This window comes from Myxocyprinus asiaticus, chromosome 16 (genome assembly GCF_019703515.2).
Source record: "Myxocyprinus asiaticus isolate MX2 ecotype Aquarium Trade chromosome 16, UBuf_Myxa_2, whole genome shotgun sequence".
Classification (NCBI taxonomy): Eukaryota; Metazoa; Chordata; class Actinopteri; order Cypriniformes; family Catostomidae; genus Myxocyprinus; species Myxocyprinus asiaticus.
The window spans coordinates 24,058,324-24,078,927 of record NC_059359.1 but is presented as its reverse complement, the minus strand read 5'-3'; the positions used below and the strand labels follow the sequence as shown (position 1 = coordinate 24,078,927).

The 20,604-nt window shown below is 37.7% G+C and overlaps 1 protein-coding gene across 1 annotated transcript; it reads right to left on the bottom strand.

Moving 5' to 3' along the window:
• Positions 1-7,439: 7,439 nt before the first annotated feature.
• Positions 7,440-20,134, bottom strand: fam8a1b (family with sequence similarity 8 member A1b). The gene is made up of 5 exons (XM_051720848.1): positions 19,643-20,134; positions 18,327-18,447; positions 18,099-18,222; positions 17,874-18,013; positions 7,440-17,749 (listed from the first exon to the last, which is right to left on the bottom strand). Exons 1-5 carry the CDS (start codon positions 20,112-20,114, stop codon positions 17,605-17,607), a joined length of 1,002 nt encoding a protein of 333 aa, XP_051576808.1. The 5' UTR covers positions 20,115-20,134; the 3' UTR covers positions 7,440-17,604.
• Between the last annotated feature and the right edge of the window lie 470 nt (positions 20,135-20,604).

The following is a 20,604-nucleotide window of genomic DNA, read 5'->3' as shown; positions in this document are numbered from 1 at the left end:
CACCTGTTCACTCTGCACACTGACCACCCTGCAGAACTTTCCTCAAACTTTTCAGAGATAGTGAGACATGTCCCAACATGTCTAGACATGTACAAAGGGGAACAGGAGACCAGAGCATGTGCTGAGATATGGACTTGGAAGTGGACACCAGGGCCATAACCAATATACACTGAGAGAAACAGCAGTGACTCTGTGCAGAAAATAAAGTTACCTTATGACTCAGTACACTTGACATTGCATTTATTTATTTATTTATTTTTGGGATTTTTCCCCTTTTTCTCCCAATTTGGAATGCCCAATTCCCAATGCGCTCTAAGTCCTCGTGGTGGCGTAGTGATTCGCCTCAGTCCAGGTGGTGGAGGACGAATCCCAGTTGCCTCTGTGTCTAAGACAGTCAACCTGCGCATCTTATCATGTGGCTTGTTGAGCGCGTTGCCACGGAGACATAGCACGTGTGGAGGCTTCACGCCATCCACCGCGGCAACCACGCTCAATTCACCATGCGCCCCACCGAGAACAAACCACATTATAGCGACCACGAGGAGGTTACCCCACGTGACTCTACCCACCCTAGCAACTGGGCCAATTTGGTTGCTTAGGAGACCTGGCTGGTGTCACTCAGCACGCCCTGGGATTCGAACTAGCGAACTAGCGAATTCCAGGGGTGGTAGCCAGCGTATTTTACCACTGAGCTACCCAGGCCCCCGACATTGCGTTTATTAACACATATGGGGAGTGCCTTCTTACACAACCTAGTTGAAACCTCTCTACAATAATGCCAATATTCTAATATTGGCTATGGTGTTGAACCAGCCTGTTTTGGTGCGAAACTTTCCGCTATAAAAACAGGTGCACAAACACCATTTTCTCAGATTTTCTTCCTTCAAGACAGTGATCATCTCTTGTCTAGAAGTCCTCTACCTTCCTGTTGATATACACGAGTCAGCGGGCGGAACCTTCGCAGGTAGAATTTCCACTCCCCAGCAGTGCTCCGGCGTACATCACACCGCCTTGCCGCTTGATGCTTTGCTGGATAACGGGCCTCAGCATCCTGATTTCCCGCAGCGCTTTGGCAGGGTTTGTGTATCCTTACAAAGCAATTGGATGTATATTGTGTGATGTAAATATAAATATATATTTATTTATATATCTAAAAGAGTCACTTACGTGTTCGCGTCTTTCTAAAGATGTCGTTCCGTAGGTGCTCCTTGTGCGAGAGGCACATCCCGCCGTCAGATCAGCATGAGAGCTGTGTTTACTGTCTGGGCTGCGCCCACGCAGAGACAGCTCTCATGGAGACAGACTGTCCTCACTGTGAGGGCATGAGTCTCAAGACACTTCGCTCGTGAATCACCCTCGTTCTAAGGGGCGATTCAACCTCACGCGCCCTCCCACCTGCCTCTTCTGGTTTACCAGAGTGTGACGAGGAGGAGGGTGTGGCCGGGCCGTGATGGAGCACGGCCGGCGCTGAATCCGCTGATCAGCAGGACAGCGAGGTAAGGGGTGGCCGGGGGCACCGGTTAGAGGGACAGAGACGCACATGGCCGCGCTGCACTTTATGTTAAGTTTCACATTAAAACTTTATGTTTACTGTTCAGCTGGTTCCCGCCTCCTCCTTACCCAGCCTTGAACAGTTACATTGGTGCCGAAACCCGGGAGGGAGGAAGGATGCATTGTCACAGAGTCCTCACCACTGCCATTTGCCAGGGGAGCAGCCGCGGCCGTCTGCCTGGGGATGGAGGTGTCGCTGTCAGCCGCTGAGAGCCGGAGGAAATGCGGCCATCTGCCGAGAAGGGGAGGAGCAGTTCTGTCCGCCAGGGGCCGGAGGACTCGCTGCCGTCCACCAGGGGAGGAGCGAGCTGGCATCCGCCAGTGGGCGGAGGAGCAGTTGAGGACTGGGCGACAGCGTGTCTGGGAGCCTGCGAGCAAGTTCTCCTCTCTCTCTCCTCCCTCTGTGTGTCTCCGCTCACCCTTTCCCTCTCCCCACGCCTCCCCTCGTCTCTCCCCCAGGTTCGCAGGAGGTGGGGTGGACCACCGGCTGACAGAATGGCCGGAAGGGCAGCATCCAGTGCCTCATAGCACGCACGCTTCAGTGTCAGCAGTTCAGGTTAAGAGTTTTAGTGTCACGTAAGATGTCAGTATATAACTAAACATGCAATATTTGCCAAAGTATTTTATTATTGAAATGTTGTACAGACTGACAGTAATTTCCAATGGTGCAAACTATTCACCATTTGGTGAAATTCGCCATTTTGAATAAAAAATGTGTCACGTACAGTGTGATTCATATGTCATTCATAATTTTGAATGTGGAAACATTAAAGGAGCAGTTTTCAGCATATCAGGCTTAAGACAAAGAGTGAATGTGTGTATACTGTAAAGGAATTTAATTAATGTGGTTATCTGGCAGGTTTTTGAAGTAGCTTTTTAGAAAAGTCACTTGACATTGTCTAAGAAAATGATCTATTAAACACAAAGTAGATCGTTATCACCCTCAGATTAGATCTAGAACATGGTAAAACTTGTGACTTCCATTGAGTTTTTAGGTTGTGGCAAGGACAGTGTCATATATTATTAATGCAAATATTAATAGGTAATAATTTAAAATAAATTTAAGATTTTCTAAATAATTTATGTCTTTAATTAATTCTGAATTTTGTACAGCATCTCCTAAGAGTCTACTTTTAAAAGAAACCATTTTATTTTGAGGATGAGCCACCAGTTAAAGGCGTAGTTCACCTAAAAATGGAAAATGTACTTTTACTCACACATTTACTCACCCTTATGCTGTTTAAAACCCATATGCTGTTACTTTTTCTTGGAACATAAAAATAGATATTTTAAGCAGCTCTATTCCATAGAATAACAGTTTATATTGAGCAGGAGCTGTCAAGATTCAAAGAGGACAAAAACTATAAAACACTATTAAAGGTTCAGTATAAAGACATCATAACAATAGTCCATATGACTCGTGCACTATATTCCATGGTTTCTGGGGCCACACAACAGCTTTGTGTTGTATGGATTACTTTTATGGTATATTAATAAATAAAAAAATTCCCATTTGGACCTTGACAGTAGTGGTCAATATGAACTGTTTTTGTATGGAAAAGAGCAGCATTCCATTTCTTGAAGAAAAGATTGTGCTAAGATTCTACTGGGGAAAAAACACAACGAGGGACAACTTGAGGATAGTAAATCATTTTGTGTATTTTCTTTTTGCTAGCCAGCTGGAACAGTCATGTCATTTTACAGATACATCAGTAAAGAAAGGAAATTCAAATTATATTAGTCTTTTCTTTGTTACAGCACAAAAAAGAAAGAAATGATGACAAAAACAGGCAAATTGCTACTAATGCAGACACAGTGGTAGTCTTGTACTGTGTTAAAACAAAACAAATTGGGACTTTAACGCATTTAAAGCCTTTATTCAGAAAATTATTGCATCCAGAGCCTTTACTATTTTAAAGGACCAAAGAGGATGATTATATTTTTTACCTTAACATTCGTGACCCCCACCCCCAAAATGGTTTGGTCCCCCCCCCCCCAATGTTCAAGACATGGTTATGGCCTTGGTGGACACAAGCATATAAAAGAGGACATGATATACTGTAGGATAGACTAAACACAGATTTTTACAGTTGTGATACTTATATACATGTCACATAACAAGCTCATTAAACAGTTTTAACTCAAACCATCCTAAATAGTCCACAAAATATAAACACATTTTTCTAGGGTTACAGTGTTCATGCATAACGTAAAGAGATCCAATTGTTTTCTTGTTTGTTTACATTTGTGAGACAGATGTTTACCATTGGCATTAATAAAGAATATTACATCAGTGTTGTTCAATAAAATAACCATGGTGAGCCTCAGGTTAGGGTGACGAAACAGGAAAAAGGAGAAAGAGAGAGGTCAATTCAAAGTGGTCGTTCTTATGCCACATTCCCTGCTAAGGGGACACCCCTTTATAGTTACTCTGAAGGGACTAAGGGAACAGAGATCATAAATTGGAGTAGTTTGGAATTCCCCCAGAATTTCCAGAGTTCAACAGAAGAACAGAGAAGTGGTTTCACAGTATTATTTGTTTATCCTGAACGCTGAACCCTGAAGTTATTACTAAATTAAATAACTGTTTTGGATTATTTAGCATTAAAGGAATATTCCAGGTTCAATGCAAGTTAAGCTCCATCAACAGCATTTGTGGAATTATGATATGAAAATAATTTTTCTCAACAAAAAAAAATAAAAAATAAAAATATCTAGGTTACAGTGAGACACTTACTATGTAAGTGAATGGGGCCAATCAATAAACGTAAAAATGTCCACTGTTTCAAAAGTGCAGCCACATGACGTAACCAATATGTGTGTAACGATTTTAGTGTGATTAAATTGCTTACTTACCTTTTCTGTGTAAAGTTATTTCCAGTTTTACAACTTTGTGGCCAAATTAATTGTAATAACCAACATTATGCCACAAATGCTTTTTGATTGAGTTTAACTTGTATAAACCCCAAAATATTATTTTAATGATTTGTTAATGTTTAATTATTCATTTTCTAGCATGAACCCTGTGAAGACAATTATAGAACTGTTTCAAGGTCTAACTTATGGCACATTATGAGGAGGAAAAGGACCACTCATATAAGAATAACTGGGAATATAAATTGAATTCCATTTTTTCTGTTAAAACGGTCGTTCGGTCGGTAGGTGTATTTGGATCACTGGAAACTGCTGCCCCGCCTGCATTGCCAATATGGCCAACAATTGAACTGAACTTGTCTTAAAAGGGACTTTACTTCTGGAAAGTGTCCAGTCCAATGCCCTTTTGAGAGATCTGCTGTACACTCTACAGACTGGAAAGTCCCACTATACTTTCTCTGGAAATGTGGTAAGATTATGCTAAACCCTGGGTTGCCAAGGTAACAAGGACAGGGTCTACATATGTCTCATTAAGACAAATTTTCTCAGAGTCATGTGCTATTTGAGTGCATGCATACGAACACAAATGCTTCTATGGATGACATACCTTTTAACACTTGATTTACTGTGTACAGAAAGAAATGAAAGACAAAAACTGTTATATCCTGTATCTAAGTCATTGGACAATAAGTGGAAGTCTTTGTAAGGCTTACAAGATGCTCTAGGAATAAATAGTTTACACATTTTGAAAAATAACACGATTAATAGACAATTTGACCTGAACATACGACATATTGTGTTCTTGCAAGGCCCAACCAATTGCATGACAAATGAGCTGAGTCACAAAATCTGTAATAATGGTTGTATGAGAAGCATTTCATGAAATTATTTTTCTATTGGAATGTAATGTGTCACAAATGCAATAAATCATATAATTACAGAGCTATTTTTTGTAATCGTCCAAGCTCTCTCTTACTCTCTTATTTGATAAAATGTACACTAAAGCATACTATGCCATAACATTTGAGTGAGTATGCATTGAGTATATGTATGATAAATAACTCCATTAAGTTCTTAAACAGAGCTGACCACAGTAAGAAACAACCAAATCTCTCAAAAAGCTAAATGTTTTTCCATATCAATCCGAGCCAGTATTTCAAGCATTAAGCTAAAAATAGCACAGGCCTACACACTTCAGCCTAAGAATACAACTTAAGGAGCGAGCACAAAAATGGCTGAAGGAGCAGCTCAACCACTTTACAAGCACAGACATGAAGAACTTTAACTGTTGCTGGGGGGGGGGGGCTGGGGAGGACAATGATTAACAGCAATGGTCAAAAGTAATGAAAGCTTACTGAAAACCCAGACTGCTCACTCGGCATTTGAGACATCCAGTAAGGAATGCAGTATAACATTTCTTAATCAGAAACTCTAGCAACAAGCAGGGCTTAAACTGGGCACAAGGGAGGGGCAACACAGCCTAAATAGTGTTTTTTGCAGCCTAACTGAAATTAACTTACGAAACACACAGACAGCAATTATAAAGCCAAGCTATTATAAATCTATTACTAGACCATCTCTAATCACTGTCACTGTGATTTGCCTCAAGAGTATTGGAAAATTACTAACCCAGTGCAGAAACATAAAATGTAGATTGTGAGAATTAAAGGGATAGTTCACCCAAAAATGAACATTTTTTATCATTTATTCACCCTCATGCCATCCCAGATGTGTGACTTTTTTTCTTCTGCTGAACAAAAACAAGCATTTTTAGAAGAATATCTCAGCTTTGTAGGTCCATGTGTAAGTGAATGGTGACCAGAACTCCAAAAGCTCAAAAAACAAATATAGTCAGCATAAAGATAATCCATATGACCCCAGTGGTTTAATCAATGTCTTCTAAAGTGATTCAGTTGGTTTTGGGTGAGAACATATCAAAATGTAACTCCTTTTTCACTTTTCATCTTGTCATTGCAGTCTCTAGGCATGTGATTTCATGATTTCAAGCTCGATTACACTTCCTTGTGCTTGATGCATGCGCAGAGCACTCATGATCGCCAGGGAGACTCCTGTCAAAATGTACATTGAAAAGGAGTTATATTTTGGTCTGGTCTCAACCAAAACTAACTGGATAGCTGCTTCAGAATGCACTATGGCTGAACATGTGAGTGCTCTGATTTCTTCTCACTGTGAAATGGATTCCATTACTGAAAAATCATTCTCTGGAATTACAAATATTTCTGCTCTCACATATCTGGTGAGGTTTTGCAAATATGCTTTGAGAATTAGGCAATTTTTCTTTGTCTGGTTTATCATTTGGTAAAAACACATGGTGAACAGGTGATTTGGTCATGCCAGTGTACATCTTTCGCTTCCCTGAGAAGCAACAGCTTTTTTATTGTCAACTGAATATATGAGCTTAGCAAACCACTGCCGCAATGCTTCAAGGAGATCATCATGAAGTTGTTGTTGTTTTTAACAAACGTTTATTGTCCATTTATATATTTTTATTTTTTTTTATTTTTGGGGGGGATTTTTCCCCTTTTTCCCCCAATTTGGAATGCCCAATTCCCATTGCGCTCTAAGTCCTCGTGGTCGCACAGTGATTCGCCTCAGTCCGGGTGGCGGAGGACGAATCCCAGTTGCCTCCGTGTCTGAGACAGTCAACCCACGCATCTTATCACGTGGCTTGTTGAGCATGTTGCCACGGAGACATAGCATGTGTGGAGGCTTCACGCCATCCACCGCGGCAACCACGCTCAATTCACCATGCGCCCCACTGAGAACAAACCACATTATAACAACCACGAGGAGGTTACCCCATGTGACTCTACCCTCCCTAGTAACCGGGCCAATTTGGTTGCTTAGGAGACCCGGCTGGAGTCACTCAGCACGCCCTGGGATTCGAACTAGTGAACTCCAGGGGTGGTAGCCTGCATATTTTACCACTACACAGGCCCCATTGTCCATTTTATTAACCGATTACTAAATGAAATGCAAAGAAAGCAATGAAGAATTTTTGTATTCTTTAATGCATTTTCTTTTAATTTATTTTTTTATGCTTGCTTGACAAAGTCCCCAGCTTAGAGGCTGATTGATTGAAAACATCAGACTCTGTTGTAATCAGTGCCAAAGTTCATCTTTATTCTGCTCTATTGCTAAAAAAGGATTGGCAATGAAGGAATATGAAGTTCAGCTGTTTAAATCAGCAGAAATTATTTAAATGAAATAAAAGAGGGTGTGGCAAACTGTGAGGTTTAACATTGTTATTTCACTTCAAAAACAAAAAGCAAACACATTTCATCTATGAACACACACAATGATTAAACTATTTCACTGTCTCTGTTTGTATGTTATAAAAATACTAGACCATAGTGTACACCTAATCAGACCCGTCCAAGTTGTAATTGCAACATTTCTAACCTCAGTGAGACAGTCACTCTTTCCAAAGATGAACATTTTCATTTAGATTTCTCTCAGTTATTCCGCACAGTTCCCCCACCATTTACCACATGTTGGGAAAGACGAGAAATGAAATTCGAAAATAGGCCCTGATGCGAATTTGTTGAGGTATGAATTGTTTAGTAAACAACTAAACTGTTGCCAGGCAGACACTTTCCCTCTGCTTGAAGCCAAAAAGGAGAACTTGTACAGCTTGACTGAATTCACTATTAGCGGAATGACTAAGAAAGAACTAAAGAATGCCTCCCAATTCATCATTCAAGGAAACATACTCACAATAAATAAATAAATAAATAACAACTGTGAGGTCGAGGACATTATTTAGTGGTTACAATTTCCAAAATTAAATGCACAACTTGCCAGGGAAATGCACTCTTTGAATACATACATTAAAATGTGCAGTTTAACCAAGCACTGTTTCTCTGTCTCCTATAATCTTGTGACCTATCTTTCACAACACTGTAGCCCTGGCAAGCTGTGCATCCTTTGATTCACCGGCAGCTGCCATTGAATGGAGCTCCCACTCAGAGCTTTTTCTGAAAATCAGCTCATTAATAATTAATTACAGGTCTAAATCAAATCATCACATAATAGACAGTACAGCATTCAGACATGGAAAATAGACATGTTTTAACGCATCACACTTTTAGTGTCAAATCAGTCCCCTCTGAGATTGCACCGTTATGTCAACACCTTTTGTTATAAAGTACACTAAAGTCTCCATTTAGTTGCATAATGAAAACATCTGCCATATAGCCACAAGTCACACAGGCATAGTCAAAAGGCTGCCAGTGTGTAAACTTGGGAGGTGTTAAATATTAATCGGCTTACAGACAGACACTGGGTAATTGATAAGGTTAGTCAGCACTTTTAAACTGTGATAACGGTGTACTCTAGTCTAAATTCTGAGGATGACTGAGCGTTTCACTTATGTACATTTCAAGTGAACTGTTCTGCTGCTACATTGCAATTTCTCTTCCCACAGGGATGAATAAAAGTATTTGTAAACACAGCTAATATTCTTGAAATTATATATTATATAGGTTAACACTGACAGTCCCAACAATTTAAAACAACACTACAGTAAATACTGCAGTAAATACTTGGCAGTATTAAATTTATGTTCTGGATTCAATACAATTTAAGCTCAATCAATGCTGATTACCACAAAAAAATTATTTCGACTCGTACTTCGTATATTAAAAAAAGCAGCTACAGTAAAGGACCTGCAATGGAGGTGAATAGATCTTATGCTGCCTTCACGTGCTTTCGGAATTATCGTAAATACGAGTTTCCCACTTGGAAGTTACACATGAATGACCCCTCAAGTCGTAATTACGACTGGGAAACTTGGAGATAATCTTGATACCCGAGTTTCCAAGATGGGAGGAGTCCTAAACTTTCAACATGGTGGAGGAGAGTATAGTTTCTGTAGTGAATTACAGGTTTTGTTCATTTTTTAAATACAGCTAATTGTTAGTGTTTGCCGTTTTTGTGCAAATACATTTATGTATATCAGCAACAATTCTACACGTTGTACATTTTTACACTGTGAAAATAGCTTGTATTTGACCAAAATTCCATTATCGTCAGCAAGCTTACTGAATGATATGTATTATGGTGTCAAAATAAAAGTTCCTCAAGAAAAATACATGAATGAACCTGTCATCGTCCATGTTTCATTTTCTTTCCGACAACAAAGCACGTGAAAACAACATACTTGTAATTACCACTTCAGAAGTGGGAAGTAGGATAATTCAGATAGCACATGAAGGCAGCGTTAGTCACGGTAGCACCATTTTTGATATTTAATGGAAATTACAACTTTTAATGGAAATTACAATGAGGCTGTGAGGGATAGACTTACATCTCTTCAATGCCACGCACAGTATAAAGCTGTAAAAAGCTCCTAGGTCACATCTGATTTTACACAACTATGTTTTTTGTCTACTGAATGTTCTTGAAAAGATGTTTTTTCAATGTTTTGTCCATGGAACGATCCAAAAACACTTTAAACTGCAGTTCAACCCACTGAAGAGACTGTACGTCTATCCCTCTCAGCCTTGTTGTCATTCCCGTCAAAAATCAAAGAATGCACTGCTGTGAATAAGGTCTATGGGGCCAGTCCATAAAAGCTAAAATACACACTGTTTCAAAAGTATAGCTATAGGATGTAAACAGTATCAGTGTTGGGTTAGTTATTTAAAAATAGTAATCCACTACAAATTACTAATTATTTATCTAAAATGGTAATCAAATTACTTTACTAATTACTTCATTGAAAAAGTAATCACATCAAAAATTATTTTTAAGTCACTGTCTAAAACAATTCTTTGCTCAACAATTTCAAAATAATGTCTATATTTCTTTCTTGTTCATTGTCACACACAAGTCATACACTCAGCACCTCACATTTCTCCTTCACAATTATTCGTTACAGGGCCACAATTTATGTATTCTACACAAATAATATATTAGACATAAGCGTAACCCTGTAATGTACTTGAAATTAAATTAATTGAAATATAAAATGTAATGCATAACACTACTTTTTGACTTGACTTGAACATTATACATGTTAACATGATTTTACTTTTATAAAATCGCTTACTAACCTTACCTGTGTAAAGTTATATACAATTACTAAAATTAGTAAGCGATTTTTTCACACTAATATCATTTTAACACATATAAAGTTTACATCTTGTGGCTATACTTTTGAAACTGTGTATTTGTAGTGTTTGTGGACTGGCCCCATTCACTTCCATTGTTAAATACCTTATGGTAACCACAAATTATTATTATTTTTTTTTTAAATAAACGAAGGATGAGACGAAATTATTTTTTGTGGTAATCAACATTGTGGTTCATGGTTCTTCTTTTCAAAGTTTCACTATATCACTTCACTTAAAATTGATTTATAATAAATAATTTCATATCTCAAACACATGTAGTAATCATGTAGATGAAATCATGTAGTAGTTTTGGCTATCATAGTTTTGGTCAAAATCAGAGTCTTATGAGAAGTATTGTACATAAAAGCAAAATAATGACTAATAAAACAAAAACTAATATTCTGACAATATTGTATGGCAAAAAAAAAAATAAAATAATAATAATAATAAAATTGAAAAATAAAATGGAAAAATAAAGTTTGTTTGTTTAGAGGACCAAACATGAATGCTGTCAAAATACAGGTGGGCTACTTGTTTTCACCTCAAGCAAAGAAGAATTCCCTCATTTTTCAACAGCACTCGATCTACAGCACATAAATCCACAATTCGATAATATGATTGTCTGTGTTGCAGCCTCAAGGTGTTAAAGACAGCGTTACAGCATGGTAAAACCTGATTATGTGTTAAAGATGACAGTGAGGGTTTTATTGTTATTTGAGAAAGCTGCACCTCGCTTTTGTCTATTTTGATCATTGATCTAGCAGAGCAGACTTGTTTTGATAAGCCTCAGAGTGAACATCAGTCTTGGATGATAAGATACCCAACCCCATCTTATTTCCAATGGAATAGCCAATCAGGTAGCACCAATCACAGTCATCCTGGCTTTTGATTGGCTGCTGATGACATCATTACTACAAAAGTAAGACACATCACATATTAATGAGAGAGATTGCAGTCCAATAAGCCAATGAACCTGTTTAAAGGAAGCTCTTGACAACATGCCTTGAAGGCTGACTCCTTTTTTCCTCTCACCCTTAAGGCCACACAGACAACTCTACTCACTCACAGACATGCGACACATGTATGTATGTACTTACAAACAAACTTACACTTGCATAGATGAATGCCTGCATACTTGTATTGTATCAGACATCATATTCTAGAATTAACTTTTTGATCAGACATAATATAGGTTTGAACAGATCAGACTACACATCTTATGATGCCATACATTGAAGAGCTTAACATTCTTAGAAAATTGATTAAATAGTACATAATCAGCTAGCATCATCATAATAGCAGTAGGAGGATTGGTGCCCCCACACAGAGCCATGGCTTGTACTGACGTCAAATAGTAAACATAGCATGCTCAATATGACTTGTGAGATAAACAAAGTCAGGCCGATCATGGCTGGGCACTGCTTACTGATAACTGTAATGAAACAGCAGTGGACGCAGTCTGATAGTGAGAGGGTATTACAAGGCAGTAAGGTCGAGTAGAGAGGAAGAGAGACCAAAAAAAGATCTTTGTGGTGTGAAGCATGAGGGTCTGTTGGTCAGAGACAGCTATCTGTCCCTGTCAGCTTTACACACCTTTCATTATTGCTTGCAGAGAAAGCCTATCACCTGACAAAGATATCTAGTGGAAATGACAAAAGTGAAAACAATGGGGCATATATCCATATATTCATAGTTTAGGACACACAAACAAATATAACTCTTAAAACAGATGTTTATGATACACCTGCAGGTAGGTGCAATTTGGAATTCAGACTAAACTTCTATAGTACATCTACCTCATCACTCTGATATCAGTATTTATTACTGGTATTGATCTTCTGGACTATTAAATTTCACTAGGCTTTTGTCTCATTTTGAGATTTCAGCGATGCACATGTGTTAATGATAAATAGGGTTATATAAACAATTTATTTCCTAAATATGCACACATTGGGGCATATTCATGTAACACAAGCATCAGTCAAATCAAATTTGTGAGCCAATTGTTCATAAATCCATTTTTGCTATTAGTCCAATTATATTGAATGGGAAAATTCACATAAGAAAGGTTTTACTAGCAATTTACGATCAAATTTGTTCTGCTCATGTTTCATGAATAATGCACGAGTGACTTGTTCAATGTCCACAGGCAGTGCACATGGCAAGCCTGCTGGTCTCTCACTCCCATCTATTGGTAACTCATGAGATTTGATGAGGAACACACCTAATAGGTGCCAGTGTTCATGGTCTAAACTTCAAAGTATCAATGGCATTGTAGCATTTTAATAATTTGTTCAATTCCATTTGGTGATGCTATTTGCGTAGAAAGTAGCACACTTCAGCTTTAATAATTATAATGTCATTATTTTTTACTTTGAAAGTTAATACAATTAAATTCAAATAATCAGTCATAACTCTTTTAAAACTGACACATAGGCCTAGTGCTATTTGGAAGCGAACCTAATGCAGCTTACCTTTGCCTGTAACTGTAATTTCAAAGTTTAATTCCTTTTTCCCCCCATATGCTTTAATTTTTTTCCATCCCTGTACAAATACAGTAAGTTGTCTGTTCTAAAGAGTTTTACTCTCTAATTGTTATGAACCCTTTTCACACATCCATGTTTAAAACGCAGATGTAAACAACAGCAGAGTAAACTTCTATATCTGTGGGAGACCAAAGCAAATACACTGCCTGACCAAAAAACAGTCACAATTTGGATTTAAATAAGCAGATACTTAAGAGCCTATGATTTGATCATTATTGCAGTGATTAATATGTTTCAGCTGGCAACAATTATTTTAACCCTAACTGATACAGTGTGTAGCTTCTCATTTCTTAAACAACCATGTCAGAAGACATATCCCATAGTCATGGAAAAGATGTTACTGTGTTTCAGAAGGGGCAAACTACTGACCTGCATCAAGCAAAGAAAACAACTAAGGAGATTGCTGAAATCACTGGAATTGGGTAAAGAACTGTCCAACTCATTATTAAAACCTGGAAGGATAGTGATGAACGGTCAGCTTCGTGGAATAAATGTGATCGTAATTTGTTTTTTTTTTTTAATAATCGTGATCGGTGATCACCCGTCATGCATAGTGCCCACTGTACAGGCCTCTGGAGACAGTGTTATGATCTGGGGTTGGTTCAATTGGTCAGGTCTAGGCTCAGCAACGTTATATGGCAATGAAATGAAGTCAACTGACTACCTGAATGTACTGAATGACCAGGTTATCCCATCAATAGATTTTTTCATCTAGGACGACAATGCCAAGATTCATCAGGCTCAAATTGTGAGAGTGGTTCAGGGAGCATGATGAATCATTTTCACACATGAATTGGCCACCACAGAGTCTTGACCTTATTTAAAGTCTTTGGGATGTGCTGGAGAAGACAATGTGGAGTGGTTTGACTCTCCCGTCATCAATACAAGATCTCAGCCAAAGATTAATGCACATCTGGACAGAAATATATGTTATGACGTTGCATAATTTTGTTGAAACAATGCCACGATGAATGTGTGCTGTAATCAAAGCTAAAGGCGGTCCAACGAAATATTAGAGTATGCAACTTTTTTTTTTGGCCAGGCATATTTTTCGTATGATTTTTGCTTACCTAATTGCTCCAAATAATTAATTGTTTTCAGTAGGGAAACATTTTATCATACAAATGAATTCAAATAAATTAACCTTGATGAGTATTTAGAACTTTCTCTTTCTTTTGAGTTCATTAAACGTACACCTTTTAAGTAACCTGAATTGTTTTATTGTTTTGAGTTTAATGAACTCTTTAAATTTACAGGAACTTAAATTTAACTGAAACTGGGCAATTTTTATTTCCCAGCATGCCCTGCATGGCACTCATCCAGGAGAGTAAATGTTAAAATTAAGTGTTATGAAATGTGTCTTTGTGCAAGATGAATGTAAAGGGTGAGACTTGTTAGTGTTTAATGTTTTGTTGAGTTACTTGAGTTTCTGTTATGTTAAAGTTTTGGGGGTTACCACTACGGTGAATGGTGGAGCTTAAGCTTTGGTTGAGGACCGGTACAGTTTAATATTGTTTTACAGTATATTACTTTACTTGTTGAGCAATTGCTATGCTAATCATAGCATAGTATTTCCAATTCTCATGCATCCAGCATGCTAACATTCACTGTACTAGCTAGTTAGGTTCCCTCTACTTGATGTATTTAAGTTGAGCCTACATGGTCATTTTAAGTTCAGCCATAGAGTTACATTTAAAGTTAAGTGCCATTAAAATGTAGGAGTTAGCTTACTCAATATTTCAAGTTAAGAGCAATTAACGTGCATCTGCAAAATCTGACAGTTCTATTAACTTAAACTTGGGAGTTTATTAATTTAAAAATATTATTGTAACTGATTTCCTCACATTTTTTGAGTTCTGCTAATTTTTTAGCGTTTACAGTGGACCCAAAAAAAAAAAAAAAAAAAAAAATACAGAGTGGTGGATTACAGCAGTCAGAAGAAAGATGACAAATTTACTGTCAATCCTTCAGCAGCTGTATTAGAAACCCCAACACAGCTGTAGTAACTCGTTTATATGAGGGGTAATAAAATACAAAGTATTAGTTATAAATTTACACTAAATAATAAAATGTTTCAAATGGCCTTTTATCGATAAAAATGGTGTGCGTGATGACGTCATGCCTAAAAAAAGCATAAACGCATAAGTTTTGGTTTAGCGCAAAAGAAATCTGCCCTTAAGCCGTTTCCATACAGAAATGTGTATTTATCGCTAATTCGCTTCCCAGATGTCCCTCATTTTTTTCCCCTTAAGTTTTGGTAAAATGGGGAGAGTATTGAGACAATTAATTGAAATTAGCCAGCTTACTGTCATTTTATTTTCACAAATAAATGCAATCAGAAGACGAGGAACTGCAATCAACAGGGAGCAGTTGCCCTTCTGATAGGACTGTAATATTGGTCCTGATGTTGCGCCTATCGCAGGTTGCCACCGGTTCTGACCCGAAAGTGAATACCCTGTTCAAGCTGGCAACCTGCACCAAGTAGTGTGGACATTTTCCGTCTTAGTATAAGGACCATCAATCGATGTGTATATGCGGTGTGCACAGCTATTAAAGAAAAATGTATGCGGTGTAATATCAGGGTTTACAAATATAATACATTCCTGATATTCAATAGGCTATTTTGAACAATCATCTAATCTAAAGCATTGCCATCACAACTGCATAATGTCCCGTATATTTGTCCAGCAACTTTTAACGACCAACTGAACTTGATTGTCATCTCAAATTATTTTTAGTGCCATAATGCAATTTACATTTTCTGAAGAAGCTCAGCAAATGCGATCCGAGGTAAAGAGGGTTAGATTTAAAATATTTAAAAGTTTTAAAATGTTCTGAAGTGTAGAAAATGTTATTCAGCCGACTTTATTAGTCTGCAGCACACGGTACGGCTAATTTAAGTTTGTGTAAAGAAAAGGCATATATAGGTCTAAAAATATACGTTTTTTTCGTTTGGTAATTTTTTTTATTTTTATTTAATGCTTTTCGTTTGGCAATTTATTTAATTTAATATAGGGAATTTTGCCAGCATTATTTCAAAAGTATCAACAATAATTTAATCAAATTGGGCTACATGTTAGCGTTCCAAAAAAGAACACTGAAGATTTTCTTCTAGTATTGTGCATATATTTTTAATTTAAAACATATGTGCACAGAAATTATATGTTTTTTGTATTGTGGGCTACAGGTCTATTATTTTGAATGGTGTGAAAAATCAACTTTAATAAATAAATGGATGTCTACCGCGATTAAATTAATCACAAACAGTGGCCATTCATTTGATCTCCGTGCACTTGTAAGTATGCATGTCTTGAAACGAGATATTTGTGTTGGCACTCCTGGAAGTGTCATGTTTGCAATGATCGGATCTATATGCCGTTCAGATCAATCCATAATCACGTACAATAAATTGGCTTTCAAGGATGTATACCTTTTCGTCATAATTAACACAGGCTAACGATTGGGGTAAATTATGTCATGTGACACTACATTTTTGCGTTAATGCCAATTTTCTCGACAAAAAGTGTTTCAAAACCAGTTTTTCGCGACATTTGATGTATCGACATAGTGTGTATGCGCTCAAGTTAAACGGAAAAATATTATGTCGACACTTTTAGCGATAAATTGCGTTTCCATCAGCTTAAATTTGATGCGCTAAAACTTTTTTCGCAAAAAAGGATGGAAACGTAGTTTGTGAAATTTATATTATTGGTATAAATAGTCAATCCATAAGCAGAGACAACACAGAAAACTTTCTCTGGGACATAACTGAATTCTTCTGATTTGGCCATATAACCAACAAATTCTGAAAATAATGAGGCAACTCAAAGTTCTGAACTGATCAACTCAGCAGCTCAGGATAGTGCATTACACAGAGCTGAAGAAGGCATGCAGTGAAAATGCAAAACAGCACTGTTGTAAAAAACAAAAAAAAAATGTTTTCCTGGCATTTTCAAGCTTTTAAATGCCAGAAAATAGACTAATAATTAGGTACAAAACATTTATCTGAAATACAAATGCAGTCAGTAGATTAGAATCTATAACCCAACTCAATTGCACTATGCAAAATATGTTAATTCCTGCTCAAATTTCATTTATCAAACATAAAATGTCCTAAGTATATGTTCCAATCAATAGCCCACACACGCTAAATAAATTTAGAGAGAAAAATACGTATCAGAGGAAGGTCAAGTACTGCGAGGCGGCTCATTTATAAATGATCGTACTTTGGCACAAGGAAAATATTCAAAGATGTCAACAGAGATAATTTAAAAATACATCTGAGAAAGCAATTCATGCTTATAAGACTATGTCCAGAAGAGATGGGTGAGAAATACTGGAAGTACCATTTTCTGCTGTTGAAGTAACAGATCTCCTAGAGGCCAAATAGCTTTAGTTCAGTTCAATATATGACACTTCAGCCGGTTCTCTCTCCCTTCTCTATGAGCTTGTTTTTGCATTACAATGTTGGGTTGATAATGACATCAATGACCAAGTCATCTTAGCCTGTTTCTCTTGACCACAATGGTTCCAGCCACAATGTCATAAACAGTCCTATTGTGCTGAAAGAAAAGAAGTGTGATGAATGCCGGAAAGAAGAAAGCGATAGAGAAGTTCTTGTTTAAAGCTCTCACCGTTGACCTGCAAGAAAAGGAATGATCATCATTTCTTTTAGTATTACTGTCTACAAAACCATGAAACAAGAAGTATTAAAGCATTTCAAAACAAATGTATTTAAAATCTTATTTAAAAAGTTATCACTAACGCAGAAAGGGTGACATTAGTCGCTGGTACCACAAGGACTCGGTTGGGTTGCACAAGGACAGAGCTGTCACATGTGACGACTCGTAAGCCAACGAGGAACTTCCCTGGTGTTGCCCCACCAGCTCCCCAAATACATATGATCTGTTAAAAAAAATTTGTGATACAGGTCTGATCATAACTGAGCTTCAGAATTTCAGCAGATGAGTTTATATGTGTTTGAACCAACCTCATATAAACAAACTAATATCCTGTACACTAGAGCCACAAGCATCATCTTCTGTAATTCCTCCATGGATGTGTCTTCATCTATCTCCTCTACAATGAAATGCATGGCAAACTTTGAAATGTCCCTAAAAGGCAAGGGGTTAAATTCTATCAGTGCATGACTTCTTCTATTTATTAATATACATGAGTTACATGTTTGGAAATATAAACAATAAAATCCCAAACTTACTTCATTCCACTCAAGTGGACAATACTGAGGATAATTGTTGCTTTAATGAAGAAAAGAATAAAGAAATCCACCATTTCTGCCAAGAACCGTTGCAGAGGAGAGGGGATGGCATATTCCCGACCTAGAGAAAATACATTGTAGACATGAAATGCTTTCCCAAAGTATCAACAAAATGCAAATGCATAATATGAGTAAAACTAAATAATAATAAGCATGTTTAAACTACATAATTTGCATACAATAAAACCAGCAATGCAACACTACAAACAAGTTAAACAATCTTAAAAGGTGCACTCAGTAATTTTTTTGTTTAGAGTATGCTGTGTTGGTCAATATGTCGTCTTGGACCAACACTGACATCTAGGGGCCTGGATGCAGCATCAACAGTTTTCAGTGACTGATGCCATTGCAGAAATGAAATAAAATTAAAATAAAACTGCTTTTGTTAAGCTACTGATTTGACTGGATTCTTCATCTCATGTGAGTAATCATGATTTTTTACATGTTTCAAAATTACTCTTTATTGCTTTAGGAGTAAAACTCATTTACTCCCCCTCATGCCATCCCAGATGTGTATGACTTGCTTTCTTCTGCAGAACACAAATAAAGATTTTTACAAGAATATTTCAGCTCTGTAGGTCCATACAATGCAGGTGAATGGTGGCCAGAAATTTGAAGGTTCAAAAAGCACACAAAGGCAGCATGAAAGTAATCCATATAACACTAGTGATTAAATTCATATTTTAAGAAACGATATGATAGGTGTGGGTGAGAACCAGATCAATATTTAAGTCCTCTTTTACTATAAATCTTCACTTTTGCTTTTACATTCTTCTTTTGTTTACGGCGATTCACATTTTCCGTGCATATCGCCACCTACTGGGCAGGGTGGAGAATAAAAAATGACTTAAATATTGATTGGTTGGTTTCTCACCCACAGCTATCATATGGCTTCAGGAGACATGGATTAAACTGGAGTTGTATGGATTATTTTTATGCTGCCTTTATGTGCTTTTTGAACCTTCAAAGTTCTGGTCACCATTTACTTGCATTGTATGGACCTACAGAGTTGAAATATTCTTCTAAAAATCTTCATTTGTGTTCTGCAGTAGAAAGTCATACACATCTGGGATGGCATGAGGGTGAGTAAATGATGAGAGGATTTTAATTTTTTGATGAACTATCCCTTCAAGTTTGAAAAAGGTTGTTCACGCAATCAATGTTAGACTCACAGCAAGGTAACAATCGATATAATATTGTAGCTGGCAGTCTTAACAACAAAGAAAGGTATAATATTGTTTATTAGATAATAATACCTGGCTGTTGTGCATTCCCATTTTGTTGTTGCTGTTGTTGTGGCAGCTGCGCAGGTGCTGTGGCTGGAGCTCGAGAACTGCTTGCGTCCCCAGCTTGACCCGCTGCGTTACTTGCAGCGGCAGAAAAGGATGGTACAGGAAAGGCAAACGGATTGCTAAACCAATTACGAGGGTCTCCATTAGACATATCTGTACCCCATGTCGTTGCTCGGGGCGTTTCATTTGCTCCTTGTGTTTGGAAACACGGTGGGAAGGTAAACGCAGACATGGCTATCCAACTCTGCCAGTTCATATAACTGTAGTAATACTGCCACATCCACTCCTGTAATTTTTCGCAGTACTCAGTGGTGGTAACAGCTGTGGACGTGTCTTGCTTGTGATTCTGTGTTTTCATGTTTTCGCCGTTTTCAGTCCTACTGTTCTTTGCCAGCAATTTTTCCTTCTCACAAGCGTTGTCGTCTAACTCCGCCATGTCACTTCAGTGTTGTGACGAAGTCGGCAACGATTTCATCAACTTCCGGCAATATTTTGTAATGCATAATAAAAGCAAAAGTTGGGAGCACAGTATGCAAAATCACATTGCGTAATTTAATTCTTCTTACCTGGTCTGAAATGTCAGCGAGGAGACAGGACATGTAGTACCAAATTTAAGTATGGGTGTCATAAACTTTGTATTTGGTGGAAAGGAATTGGCTTATTCACACTGATGAAAGTTGTAAAATATCAATTGTTGGTAACTATTTGCACTTTTTTTTTTTTTTTTTTTTTTATCCCCTCCCCTTTTCTCCCCAATTTGGATTGCCCAATTCCTAATGCGCTCTAAGTCCTCATGGTGGTGTAGTGACTCGCCTCAATCCAGGTGGCGGAGGACGAATTTCAGTTGCCTCTGCATCTGAGCATATCCGCTCAGGCTATTCTCTGCAGCATCCACGCACAACTTGCCACGTGCCCCACAGAGAGCG